The 13641-nt window shown below is 39.5% G+C and overlaps 1 protein-coding gene across 1 annotated transcript in view; it reads right to left on the bottom strand.

Annotated features, from left to right (window-relative positions):
- Nucleotides 1-919: 919 nt before the first annotated feature.
- The window catches only part of sorcs3a (sortilin related VPS10 domain containing receptor 3a), a 241215-nt gene continuing 228493 nt past the window's right edge, over nt 920-13641 (bottom strand). Inside the window, exons 23-27 of the mRNA XM_086297093.1 lie at nt 12693-12824; nt 12497-12596; nt 9018-9123; nt 7456-7616; nt 920-4621 (exon numbers count right to left, since the gene is read on the bottom strand). Coding sequence (XP_086153219.1) covers nt 4563-4621; nt 7456-7616; nt 9018-9123; nt 12497-12596; nt 12693-12824 — 558 coding nt within the window. The 3' untranslated portion in view covers nt 920-4562. The remainder of the gene's footprint in view (nt 4622-7455; nt 7617-9017; nt 9124-12496; nt 12597-12692; nt 12825-13641) is intronic.

The following is a 13641-nucleotide window of genomic DNA, read 5'->3' on the forward strand; positions in this document are numbered from 1 at the left end:
TGTGTTAAGTGTATAAAAATGAAATGTGTAGAACAAAATAACAAAAAAAGAATTCTTTCACTTGAAATTTAAATAGCATGCAGGGAAAAACGTGCTTCTTCAGTGGCTCTTCCCTGTTGTGCCTCTGATTCACTACTAGTGCCCAACTCAATGAGTCATGTTTTAACCTAACCCCTTAAAAATGTCAATTCAATTTTATTTCTACAGCACCAAATCACATCAACAGTCACCTCAAGGTGCTTTATATTGTAAGGTAGACCCTACAATAATACATACAGAGAAAAACCCAACAATCATATGACCCCCTATGAGCAAGCACTTTGACGACAGTGGGAAGGAAAAACTCCCTTTTAACAGGAAGAAACCTCCAGCAGAACCAGGCTCAGGATTTTAACTGAGCTTGGTTCTGTGGGTTGTTTTTAAAAAACCTAAAAACAACCCACAGAGAGGCACCGTAGTGTGGGCTGTGACTTCCCTTAGAATTCCCATATAGAATTCCCATATAGAGTGTCACATATTGATTTGTGCCAATTTCCATTATCTTGATACAGGTCCAGACCTCTGGACCTTTACATTTAAAGTGTTTTTCATTGCATCCATCTTTTTTATTACTGCAAACAATGTGCTCGAGCTGTTCTCTCTGTGCATTTTTCCTCACTGTAGCAGTGTGTTTATTCCATTAGTTGGACAGACTGTGAGAGCTGACACCGTGCCGTGACGGTTTGGTGACACTGACCGCGGTTGCAGGCCAGACACAAGGCCGACAACACTGCTGGTGCTTTTCCGACCTCGCTTTGTGCTTCTGCACTGGAGGTTGGTTGAGTCATCAGGCAAACAGTGTAATGCTCAGCGAACATCATTTTCTTTGCACCCTTGGGTTCACAAGAAATTCATCATCCAGAGAATGAACGCACTGATGTACAAAAATACATTTATTTGAAACAATTTCAAAATGACAGTTTCTTTACTGTAGAAATATCGAAATCAAGATGAAACAGAACATTACTGATGATGCATGCATTGTAGATTTTTGTGCACTGAAGAACATTACAATGCTTTTGCCTTCTGAAAAATCACAAATGCAAAGGATCTCTTTTATGGTTCAAGTATGGATTTGTCTGGTGCTTACGGTATAATGTGGCATTTAAGATATCAGATGAGACAGAAGTTTCCAGTGATCAAAGTCCTTTCTTTTACTAGTGGCACTTCCAATGTGCTGGTGCAGATAAAGCACCACATTTTGAAGCATTTGTTCTTTGCAAACTTTTATGGACAGCCAGTGTACTATGTTCATTGTACATTCTTCACAATTTCAAAGGGTCCAAGAGAGAGAAAAACAACAGAAAACAAAGACAATATCCATGTGTAGTTAAGGATGGAGAAACTTTTTGATTTCTTTTTCTGTCCCCCCTAATTCTGCTTTTCTAATAAGAATCAGAACAAAGTGCCACCATCAAAGCCTTTACCCAAACAAAATCCAGCCAAGCAAACAATCCTTTGCTTATGGCATGTGTTGAATACAACAAAGCTCTAGAACAATCTTTGTTCAATGTGTGTTCTGTCTGTATTAACAAGGCTTGGCTTGGCTGTTTGGTTTGAGATGAGAGCACTCTGTTGCAGGTAATGCATATGTGATGTGACAGCCTATATCTTTTTGCAGCCTTTCGCTTCTCCTGGAACTGCTGTTTGCTTGAGCTGAGCACTGCAGGAAACCTCTGCATGTGGCACCCTCCCCTGAGCTGTCCAGCTTTCTCTCATTATCAACAATGCTGGATACTGGGAGAGCAACGGGAGTCAAGTCGAGGCCACTTGGCTTTTGCAGGCCTGGAGAATGCAGAGCTGGGGGAAGTTGCATGCTGGGAGGACGGTGTTCACTCATTTCAAACTAGATGCAAAGCAGAGACTGGAGCGTTGGTTTGTGAATGGAGGCTAATGGCAGCCAGGGGAGCTCTGTTTGTACACTGTGGATTCATTAAATAAATACATACTGTTCCAGGCACAGTTGAAGACAATGTTCTGGTTTTGTCACATTGTTAGAATAGCAGTAGTTGCACATTTTGAGTGGTGTAAAAATTGTGCCACAATGAGCACCAAAGATGCTGGTAACACACTCTGTAGAACATGGACTCATTAGCTTATCTAATCCTAATGAACAGCAAAAGCACTTTGTAGGCTTAAAGTTGGGTTTGATAGCATACATGGAAAAAAATATGTGAAGTTGAAGCTATGACAACTGAAAATAATGGGAGAACATGATATTGGAATCCAAAAACTGTGAGCTAATAAGTGATTTACCTTTTCACATTGTACACATTACTTGAAACCATCTTGGAGGCCCAGGTGTGTCCTGGACTGCATCGAGTTACTGTGATTAAAATGAATGTAGGACTCTTTCACTTCAATCGTGCTGCATCAGATTTGCAGTTCAGAACTTTCTTTTAACAAGTTCAATAACATCGATGCGACTCATTGCTATAAGGCTAATTTAATTTGCAAGCAAATTTTCCAGTTCACCAGTCTTACTCTGGTCTGGTTATGTGCACAGACAGGTTTCCTGTATCTCAAAGTTCTCATGTCCAAAAAAGCCCAAACGTCTTCACTTTGGCCTTACAGTAGTGGAACTGTTACTGACTGAAGATGGACTTGGTTTTTGAGAATGAAATCTTAAAAAGTAGTTCAGGCTGAAGAGTCTAGGCAGAGAAAATTTCATTGACTTAATTAAACTACTTATTACCACCATATATGTTTTGTCATCATTAGTTGGCATCACCATGTTGATTATGCTGCTCTGGCAAGGTACAAAAAAACAAGACTTCACACAGCAGTCCTTTGAAGAGAATGAAGACACAATTTGAAATGTATAACACCATTCATTCCTAGTATTTTATCATAACCAGTCCTGATTTAAACCCATGTCAACCACTCGGTGGTGTTAGTGGATAAATCAAGGACTTGTCGTATGAAGTTACCCACTAGGCACCATAACTGTTTTAGAACAATACATCCTATTACTGTTGAATCTGGACCAATGAGGTGGATTGGCCAGATGAGCGGCCAGCACCACCATGACTGAAAAGAATTGCAGGACATTACAAATAATAATATTGGCATGAGCTCCATTGGAAACTGCCACAAACCAAAGAAGAAGCAGAAACCACAACCCAACTGTAAGCCTACTTAAAATAAACACCATGTTTTTCCCCAATGAGTTGAAATTGTGAATTTGATCACTGGTCACCACAATAGATACATTTTTTTCCAAAGTGATTCAACATTAGTATCGAAGCCAAATCTGAACAGTGAGAGCCACAGACTCACTTGCAAATAGAACCGGACTGTAATGGGACGTTTAAGGCCAATACTGCTACAGATGTTTGGTGATTCAAACATGGGATATACAGATTTCCCTGACATTTGTAGTTATTTACGAGCTCACACTCTGCCCGACTTTGCTCGGACCAGCTGGTTATTGCGTTTGTGGTTCCCAGCAGGGAACCTGCAGAGTGCCCTCTGGTGGACAAACGTCATAACAACAGCACGTCTGAAGGATGTTTCTCTTGTTTCGTAGCTTTTAAACTTCATTTATCGGCTGTTGTAAATGCCAATATCGATAGATCGATAAATAGCCAGCATTGGCCGACCAACAAATGAGTCGGGCTCTGGTTGCAAATGTTTGGTTCAGAGAGTTTAATGACAGTCTATTGTATATCTGTACTGAAAATGCAAATATCCTGAAAATGATCCTGTTGAGGATGATCCTTTTAACTTTATTTTCAGAGAACATGAGAGACATCTGCACTATGCCGATGCAGCTCTACCTGCATTAACAGATAAATCCTTTCTATCAGGTTCATTTCAGCCAACACTTGACTGAAGAAAATGAGAGCAAAACAGAATCAGCAGAATCAACTGGGGTCTTTTGACACATGATTAGAAAATAACTATTTACAACACCTGCTTATCTACAACACAGAAATTGTGTCCTCAGAAAGAACATGCACAAGTTAAGGACCTTAGCAAAGGAAATCGGTTTCTTTAAGTAATGTTTGACTTTTTAAACACACTTTCAGAAAAAAAGACCATCGTCAGATCTTCTGTTGCCGCCATGGTACTCAGACTACGAGCATGTAGAAAGTAATAATATATACATTTAACAGAACAGATGACAGTATTGTACATTTCAATAATATTCCCTGTTTGATTGAAGACTCCGACATTATAGTCTATATATAGGCAGAAATGATTTTCAAAGCAAACGCCTTAAGAAATGTACATAACTTTTGATAGATTTCCACGAAAGATATTTCACTTTGCAAATGAATGCTGCTATGTAGCTTATACATCCACAAAACTGAATATGTTTTGTCAGTAATTACAATGATCTCATTGAGTAAATTGACATTAACTGCATGGATGTTGTTGAATGAGACATCCATGCAAGTCTGTATAAATGAGGTCCCTTAGAAAACTATTAACATCAGTTGTGTTGAGAATTACAAAACAAAAAAAAACCCCGACACTGAAATACTTTGCTCTGTACATGAAGCGCTGCTCCACCAGTTTTACACACTAGTACAGTTTGGAATCTCCCTTGTGCTCTCGCAGGCATTTCCGACTCCCCCTGAGTATAAATAAAGGAAATGAAAGAGGGGAAAAAAAGCCAAGAACAAAGACAGTTAATTCAGAGCTTTAATGACTATAAAACAAATAGCTTCTTTGACATTGACTCCTTGTACTTAATTTCCATTCAAAGGCTCTGAAGCTATTAAGACGCGTTGGAATTTGAAATTGACCCATTATGAAAAATATGCCAGCTTTTGTTATGATATGTTTGGTCCAATTAATTGGAACATGCTCGGTGAGGAAGTTTAGAACCAAATATCGAAAGTCTGGACGTCTACCCCATTTGTGTTGGGCGATCGTGGCTCAAGAGTTAGGCGTTCGCCTTGTAATTGGAAGGTTGCCGGTTCGAGCCCCGGCTTGAACAGTCTCGGTTGTTGTGTTCTTGGGCAAGACACTTCACCTGTTGCCTACTGGTGGTGCCACTGGCTGTGGCATAGCTGCCATCCCCAGTGTGTGAATGTGAATGGGTGGATGACTGGATGTGTGAAGTGCTTTGGGGTCCTTAGGGACTAGTAAAAGCGCTATACAAATACAGGCCATTTACGTGAGAAACACAAGAATAGCTGTTAATTTACTCTGGCATATAGCACAAATCAATCAGCAACTTCAAGGACGTCTGCAGAAATGTGCAAATAAAAAGCAGCGTTTATTCGTTGTGAAATACATTTCGTTAACCTCCTAAGACCCGAACTCTTCCATGACATGCATTTTTAATTTCTCTTTGATATTTGGGCATATTGGGGCCTGATGAATGTAAAAACAAAGAATTACCAGATTTTTTTTAACCTTATTTTTGTTTTTAAGAAAACTAAGAGCCATATATGAGGATATTCATTTAAAATTTTGATAGAACAGTGGCAGTATAATGTCCTCGTAAGTGGATATCAGGCCCATGTAGAGCAAAATTGAGTATTTTGGTCTAAATAACCCAAAATGTGATGTCCACATATGTGGACGACAGGTCCTAGGAGGTTAAATATCCTTGTCCTGTGATGGCAGGCAGGGATGATTTGATACACTTTCTGTTGCACTAAATGCATGTAGTGCTGAGCACCTGCTCGAATTTGACCTCCTAAGACCCGAACTCTTTCATGAATGCATGCATTTTTAATTTCTCTTTGCTATTTGGGCTGATTGGGACCTGATGAATGTAAAAACAAAGAATTACATGATTTTCTTTTTTCTTTTTTACCTGAGTTTCGTTTCTGAGAGAAATGAGATCCACATAGGAGGACATCTGCTTTAAATTTCGATAAAACAGTGGCAGTATAATGTTCTTGTAAGTGGATATCAGGCCCATCGGCAGCCACATGGTACCTTTAATTTAAGAGAAAAACAACAATGTACCATTGTTGCTTCAAACGTGGAATCAGATAATTTGATTAGTGTTTCGTAAATATGTTGTTTAACTCTTATTCTTACACTTATTGTTGTTTTGTTACACTTTACTGTGCGTCCCCGTCCACTGACTCGAGGTGCTACATGAGTTATGGAGAAACTGAAAGTACTCTCGTGCAGGAATACAGATCACATGTAAAAAGAAAAAAAAAGTAACAATCAGACATTGACCTGGATAAAAATATTCTGCTGAAATGAAGCAGCACACTCACGGCCTCGCTGCTTGAGGGTTTCACTAATGTGTGAGTTTCCATTCTCGACAGCTCCTCTGAATTTCAACACACAGGTCAGAAGCAGTCAGCTCTCCAGAACTGTGAAAGTGCAGGAACTTAATCTGTCTTTTAAACTATCTCAGAGCCAAATCAATCCTGGGTCTGCAGCTGCCAGAAGTGGTACATTTCTACTGGTAACAATAGAAAATCCACTCTGTTATATACAGTCAGAGTGGGCAGCAATTAGCTTATCAAACCTATTGTTTGTTTTTATCATGTAATGAAATATGAATGAATGAATGTCTCTTTTTAAATTGAAGTCAAACTGTGACTGAATGAGGAATGATTAGGCCACTCCCTCTGTGTTTGATGGAGTCCTGCAGCCACATGCTAAACATGTTGGTTTTATTATTTAGTCATTATTCCCAGTACTGTGGGTGTCACTGGAATCTTTCCTTACCCTCTAAAACCCTTTCACGGGCTTTGTCTACTCTAAGGATTTCCTCCTCTGTGAATAATTCAAAAATGGTAAAAAGGGGATTCATTTGCTGGATTTCTGTTTAAAAGACGATTCAGATTCAGTATGTAAATTATCCCCAGGAGGTGATTCTACGCACAGTTATCCTACACATTATCATGTTGACTTTTGCTATAAAGCCATCGACAAAGAAAGTTTGTCCCTGAAATTCCATCTTTACATGCCCTGGCAAGTCTTGGCATGTCTGAAACCTCGGTATAGGGAATATCCGAGTTTCCAAACAGTGGACAGTGCATGTTTTAAATGTCCTAAAATACAATGTAGCAGTGACACAGACCTTGCTGGACCACGACAAGGTCACTGAGATCCAGATTTCATTGTGCTCCATGTATTATATTTTTGAAAATGTCTTAATCATGGCTTGATTCGTCGCAAAGACACATAGTGCTGATATTCACACAGATGAGATTATGCAGTATATAGTGCATCGCATACATTCATATGTATATGGATGCCTTCTATTTGTCTCTGGATATCTACATGCCTTTAAAGTGTGAGTTAGTTAAATCATCTATGTGGCCATTTCCTGTTCATGGATTTTCTCTTATTTCTACAGCAGGTGAATAGAGTAACCCACCAACACCATGACTACTACTTAAGGTGGCAGCAACGCGTCTAGAACCCAAAAAAATATTGAAGTGTATTTGCTTGAAACGCCTGTCCCTACTCTCAGCAGGTACTTACTTTTGACCCTGGCATCCAGCTCCTTCTCCATGAGTTCTTTGGATGTGGAGAACTCACTCAGAGTAATTTTCGGCGTGCTGTCGCCTTGGCCGACCGAGCCGATCATCTCTTGCTCTTTCTCCTGGTTAACCTCAGCATATATGTTGATCCAAGGTATTTTTCTGAGGATTTACAGAAAACAAGATCAACAAATGTTAGATAACCATCTCACGTGCAGGTGCGGTGTTTGTGCATGCACACAGTGGGGTTGTTGTGTTTCTAAGGCTATGTAACCGCAGTCCCAAGTTTACATTCATTAGTAAATTACAACCGAGAACACGACTTTATGAATAAATTATTTGATTTTGCAGCCTCATCTACATCAGCCTCTACACATCAAGCTGCTCTCACCGAGTTTGTCCTGATCTTTATTACTTGCTTCCTTGCAGGGTTTCTTTTTTCTCTCAGGCCAGTTAACTTCAGCAGGTGAGGCAAATAAAGGTCAGCATAACTATAACATGTGTAACTACAGAATTCATCAGATCAAAGGAGAAAACAACTCTGGTCCTAGTTTTGGTTAACCTTTAAATAATCAATATTTCGATGCTATATATTTTTGCTGGTTATTTCATTCCCTGTAGCTTTGAAGTTCACTGACAGCTGACATCTTCAAAGGTAGTTTTTTCTTATATAATATGAATCAATGGGCACACCTTTAATATAATTATAACTGGTTTGATTATCCAGTTTGTCTTTATTGACTCTTTTGCACAGAGTAAGCTTTGGGATGAATAAGTTTGAACCGTCTGTGCTAAATGTGAATTGCCTGCTCTGTTGTCTCACTGCTTCCAGCTGTGATGTTTTGGCAGGATCAACATTTTTTAGAAAAATGAAAATTATTTTTCTTTCGAGTTAAAAATGTGGGTTTTTAAGAAGTCTGACAGACTGTTGCACTGAGCTACTTTTTCAAAGATGATTCTGTTTCTTGGTGCTGACAAACTGTAAACTTGCCTTGACTGTAATTACACTCGAGTGCCTAATTTATAGACAAATTACAGTAACACTGGTTTCTTTTCTCATCTGCATTTATACCGCCTAATATAGATCTTTATTTAGACATTATCCAATTTATTTGCAATTACTATACATTTGGGTTATTAATTGCTCTGTTTTGTCAACTGTAAGATTTCTTGAAAAATGCATCCTCTTTAGACTAATGGGAAAAACTTCATATCCATAATTAATGACAGCTTTTCCATTTCCCTCAGACTTTTCAAAAGAATAATTTTGAGTATGAATAATTTATTCAGCAAATAAGATCCAAGGCAGAGAAGCTGCATATTAAACCATTTACTGCTCGTTTTCCCTGAATTTTGTGACTGATTGCTGCACACGCCTCATGCACTGGAATCTCACAAGTATGAGTGACAACTCCAGAGTGATCTATCAATTGAAAATACCAAATATGACTATAATAGATTGGTCTAGACAGGGCTCATCTGCTATCATCAATAATGAAAAACAGAGTAATAGTTATATAGTGGGGCCCTACAGCAGGTGGAAGAAATCAGAAAGATTTGCACCTCTTGAATTTGTAGATGAGAAACACCGCGAGGCCAAGAAACACAACTGACAGGAGCATAAGCATCGCTGAGCTGCTGTGTCTGGGGCTCGAGTCCACTAAAGGTGCTGTGGGAGCAGGAAGGTGCACAGAGATGACATTAGACAGTCAAAATAAAAACAACATAACGTTAATCAACAGTTGACAAATGAGACAGAATAGAAATAAAAATAGAAATTTGATTCATTAAAACCAACAACAGACAAAAGTACAGTTAGATTTATATTACAAGTCAACCAGATGTGGCTAAATGCTAATGCTAAAACAAGAACAAATGTTTGTATGAATGCATAAATGATCTCAGTTTATCAACATCTTGAGCAGTTTCATCATAAAGACGCCAGATTTGAAAAAGTAAAGAACTTCTGAGGTTTCAAAGTTTGAAAGTTCAGCTCAGTCAAAAGCGTTTTCCTCATTTCCTGTATTAGCAATATTTTTTTTTTTATTAAACTCTAAGTGTAAGATCTTTAAATAATTGGAACTGGCAGTCAACATATCAGCAAGAATTCACTTTTTTTAAACGATTTTTCCTCCATGGAGGAACAGCTAAAAAGAATACAGTACACATGAGCTCTGGCTAACGATGGCTAACTAAATCTCTGACCTGGGAGGTTACGTCAGAGGTGTTGAAAGTGGAGTTATTCATTTTATTTGCTGTTATATGTTGTTATTGCTGCTATTGCTGCTATTTTCCCCATCACAACTACATATTATCTTAATAAGACAGGAAGAAGAAGTGCTTCGTTTTCTTCAGACCCTAGAATTCAAACTCAGAAGTTATAGTTAAGTTTGTGCTGTTCTTATGGCTGCACCTTCAAATTTCTCATCCAAGTCCATAACTGACAAACACTTGATGGAACCGGTACAGTTTCATGCTGATCGGAGCTCTAATGTGTGTTTACCTACAAAGGCCCCACAAACTGAGGTGACTGCACATCCAGCTGAGTTAAAAATATTTCAACTGTTGTAGAAAAAAAAGTATTTTACTTTGTGCCATAAAGAGTAGCGGCTGAGATTCTCCCTGAGACTGACTTGTCCTGATGTCAGGGACAATCAGGAGTGGACGGCAAACTTATCATGGCAGTCCGTGGGCAGCTCAAGCTGTAAAAGCCCACTTTGACATATAGAGGCAGAAACAATATAGGTGGATCGAATTCCAGGAGATACTGCTCACTCATTGCCCGATGACCAGTGAGGATATCCTGGGTTATTCTCCAATTATAATTGACTGTAATTAATAGACAATTATGCGTACGAGTATTAATAGCTATAATTAATAAAATGGATTCCACGTTGTACTTATTGTGACTTTAATCAAGGAACTGGTCTTTATAGAAATGTGCATCCTCACTTCTATGCAACTGGAAGCCTTTTAAAGCCTGCAGGTTTCACTCACTCCTGAAATGGATGGAAGTCCATAAAGTAGGAAAGATCACAGGACCTCCGGGGAATGTATTATAATGTGTGTATATCTTCCTGAGAACCGAGGAAGAAAATAATCTTCCCATTGAACCTGCTTCTTCCTGTTGCTAACACCCAGACACATGAGATACCAATGGAAAGTCCAGGATTTCCTCTATTCAGTGCATCAGGACTTAGTCAAAAGATATAGAGCAAAAACAAATGTCCATTTCAGAGGACATAAATGAATGGGCTGGTTCTCGGGAGGATATAATGCTAGATTCTAGCTATTGGTTGGCTGTTACAGCGAGATTTTCTGGGTTTCCAAAAATACTACAGTGACTTCATTCTGCATGAGAAACAATGCAAAGTTTTGTCAGAATGCAAAAAATGAACGAGACTCACTTCTGACAACAGATACACCTGAAATAGCTCCTGGCACTGTGGTAGCACCTACAGGTAGAGTACCTTGAAAAAGTATGTGCAACAAAGAAAACAGGCACCTCTTCAAAAGCAAAGAGTAGTCACATCCATTATTGATTTATCTTTTTCTCTGCTTCTAGTTTGAATGAAGCGAACCTTTAAAAATCCTGCAGGTCACCGGGGTTAGGGCTGGGCTACATATCAGACCTGGAAGATGTTACCTTACAATAACACATTTTTCCACAACATCATTTCTGATAGAAACCTTTGCGTCAGATGTTCCAAATATGTGTAAATTCTATAAAAAGGACAGATGCTCTGCGTGTTGCCTGTGACCTGTTAGATGTTAAAGGGTCAAAAACGTATTTTCTTTATACTTGTACCCCGTACACTGTAGTATACTGTATATCCAGAACAATAATGACTCCCCAGATTATATTTTTATCTTTAAGATATGAAACACTGTAAGGTGTTGTAGCGTGAAATTACACTTTCTGCTGATGGGCAAAACAAACTGACAGTAGCAGGAAATCCAAGGATTTCAGGTGAATGTAAAACAGTTAAATGCGCCAACATTCATTCAAAAAAGTACCGAACCAAACAAGTGTTCAGTGTGATTAATGTCACGGTTTCGCTCATAAGGCACAAACCCTAAATTTCTCCCATTATTTTGAAGAGTGCATTAATGTCTGTCGCTGAAGAAAAAGCCCGATGCTTTTCTGTGACGGGTTTAGCGCTACGTGAGCCCTCAGCTAAGAGATGGAGGCGCGCGTGCCGATGACCTTTCTCAAGCAGCTTGAAGGCTTTTTAGACCTTTTCTTGGGAGGTGAAATATAAAGAGGGATCCAGCTGGGTACACCTTCAATGTCATTAGAGTGCAGCACACCACAAAACGTCACAGAGCACTACATGCCAGGCTGTTAATACCCATGGCTGTGTGCCTCCAGAGACTGTGCACCTAATGAAACCAGCCAAGCAGTGAATATAAGGTAAGACCTGTCCAGCAGCGGGACACAGGAGCTGCTGAGCAGTACCGAGCTCCAAACCAATAAAAAAGTAGAGGTTTCCAGTCTAGCCATGTTATTTACAATTACTGTGTCTCCGTGAATCAGCGCTGATTTGACACGAGAGCATTTGAGGGTCTCTAATGTCAACCAGCCTTCCCGCAAAACACTGCTGATGACTTCTTGAATGATTCCAAAGTCTGCCCTGAAATTGTACAGTGTTCTTTCTCAAGGACTAAATAATCAACATAATTATACTCAGTGTAACACTCATTTTGTGGTTGGATGGCTGTAAAAGAAATAGAACAGATGTTCAGCTTTTGATGGCAGGCATAAAAGATCCCTCTTCTCAAGGAGCTCCACTTAAAACCGAACCCCTCCTATCCTCGTCTGTGTTCTTTCGCCTGGGATAGACGAGGTCTGACAGGAATTTTAATTGGTGGACCAAAGAAAAATTCTTGTTGTCAAAACATAGTTATTACACTTCTGTTTCTCTGCACATGAAAATGAAAAATGGAACATGCAGGCCATAATTACATTACCCCCGGAAGTTAATATTATAGATGATGACTTGATGGCAAAATTAAAAGCAATGACAGCAAATGTTTCTTACCCAGTGTTAACTGTGTGTTGTAAACGATCACCCTCACACCGGGCTTCAGCTCGAACTCCACCAGGTTTTGGTTCAGTGCACTTACAATTGTGTCAGAAGCCTGTTAAAGTACACAACAAGTCACCGTTTTGTAGGCACAATAATCAAGTTGGAGGAATTTGAACTCCTCGTGAATTTCACTTAGAGACACCCATACCCGCTCCAGAGCTTCCTCACTCTTTTTCTTGCCCTCTGATTGGTTCTTATAAGGCAACAGGAAGAGCTCAGCAGCTGTTGGCACTCCGGGGAACACTGCTACCAGGAGCTGCTCCTCTGGGAATTCGGCCACCTGTCACAAGATAGAAATGTTTTTATTTGCCATCACTGTGTGATACTGTGAAAATAACAAAAGCTTTACGGCATCATAAGGCTTAAAGTCATTGACGGGACTTCAAACGCAGTAGTTTTGTTAAAGCTTCCGGAGTCTCGGGGATACACACAAAGTGTCCTCTGCTGTATCTAAGAGAGCCGCAGCATTAGATGCAATCCTGAAAGCATGAAACAGTGTCGTAAATCACAAGACTGTCAACGAGGAGCTTTTAACTGCTGGGTTAGTGTTACGGTTAGTTTCACTCACTATTCACAATATTCACCGTTCACTTTGAAACAGTGCATACAAATGTCGTGCTGGGGGATTTTGACCAAGTGGCCATATGAGACGAGCCAGAAGCGAAACAGGTTAAAGATCGCAGTGAATATTTGGGTGGAGTATGTTTAAAAGCCATTATGAAGCAGCTTTGAGAAGTGACTAAGATTTACATGAGAATAGATGAACATAAACTGTTTTCACATGAAAATGTTGGACACTTTGGGAGAAACTGGTTCAAAATGCAGGCTGTCTGTCATTTTGAGAGACAGGGTTACAGAAAATTCATATATAATTAACAATATACAGAATATTCTATGCATGAAGAGAAAAGATAGCCAGAGGCACCAACTGTGTCATCACTTTGTATGCAAACTCCATCATAACAGTGCAGTCCCAGTTAAGGCGCTGCAGCTGTGGAGCCTCAACAGGGAAATGTGAACTCAGCAGATGTGAACTGGGATCTTTCTTAAGTGTTCTCCTGCTGGATGAACCCTTTGTTCTGCTCTACACCCTCTAC

This window comes from Aulonocara sp. 'chitande type north' Nkhata Bay, linkage group LG6 (genome assembly GCF_057382095.1).
Source record: "Aulonocara sp. 'chitande type north' Nkhata Bay isolate Kocher_YH1m ecotype deep benthic linkage group LG6, A_spYH_male_GT1.1, whole genome shotgun sequence".
NCBI lineage: Eukaryota > Metazoa > Chordata > Actinopteri > Cichliformes > Cichlidae > Aulonocara > Aulonocara sp. 'chitande type north' Nkhata Bay.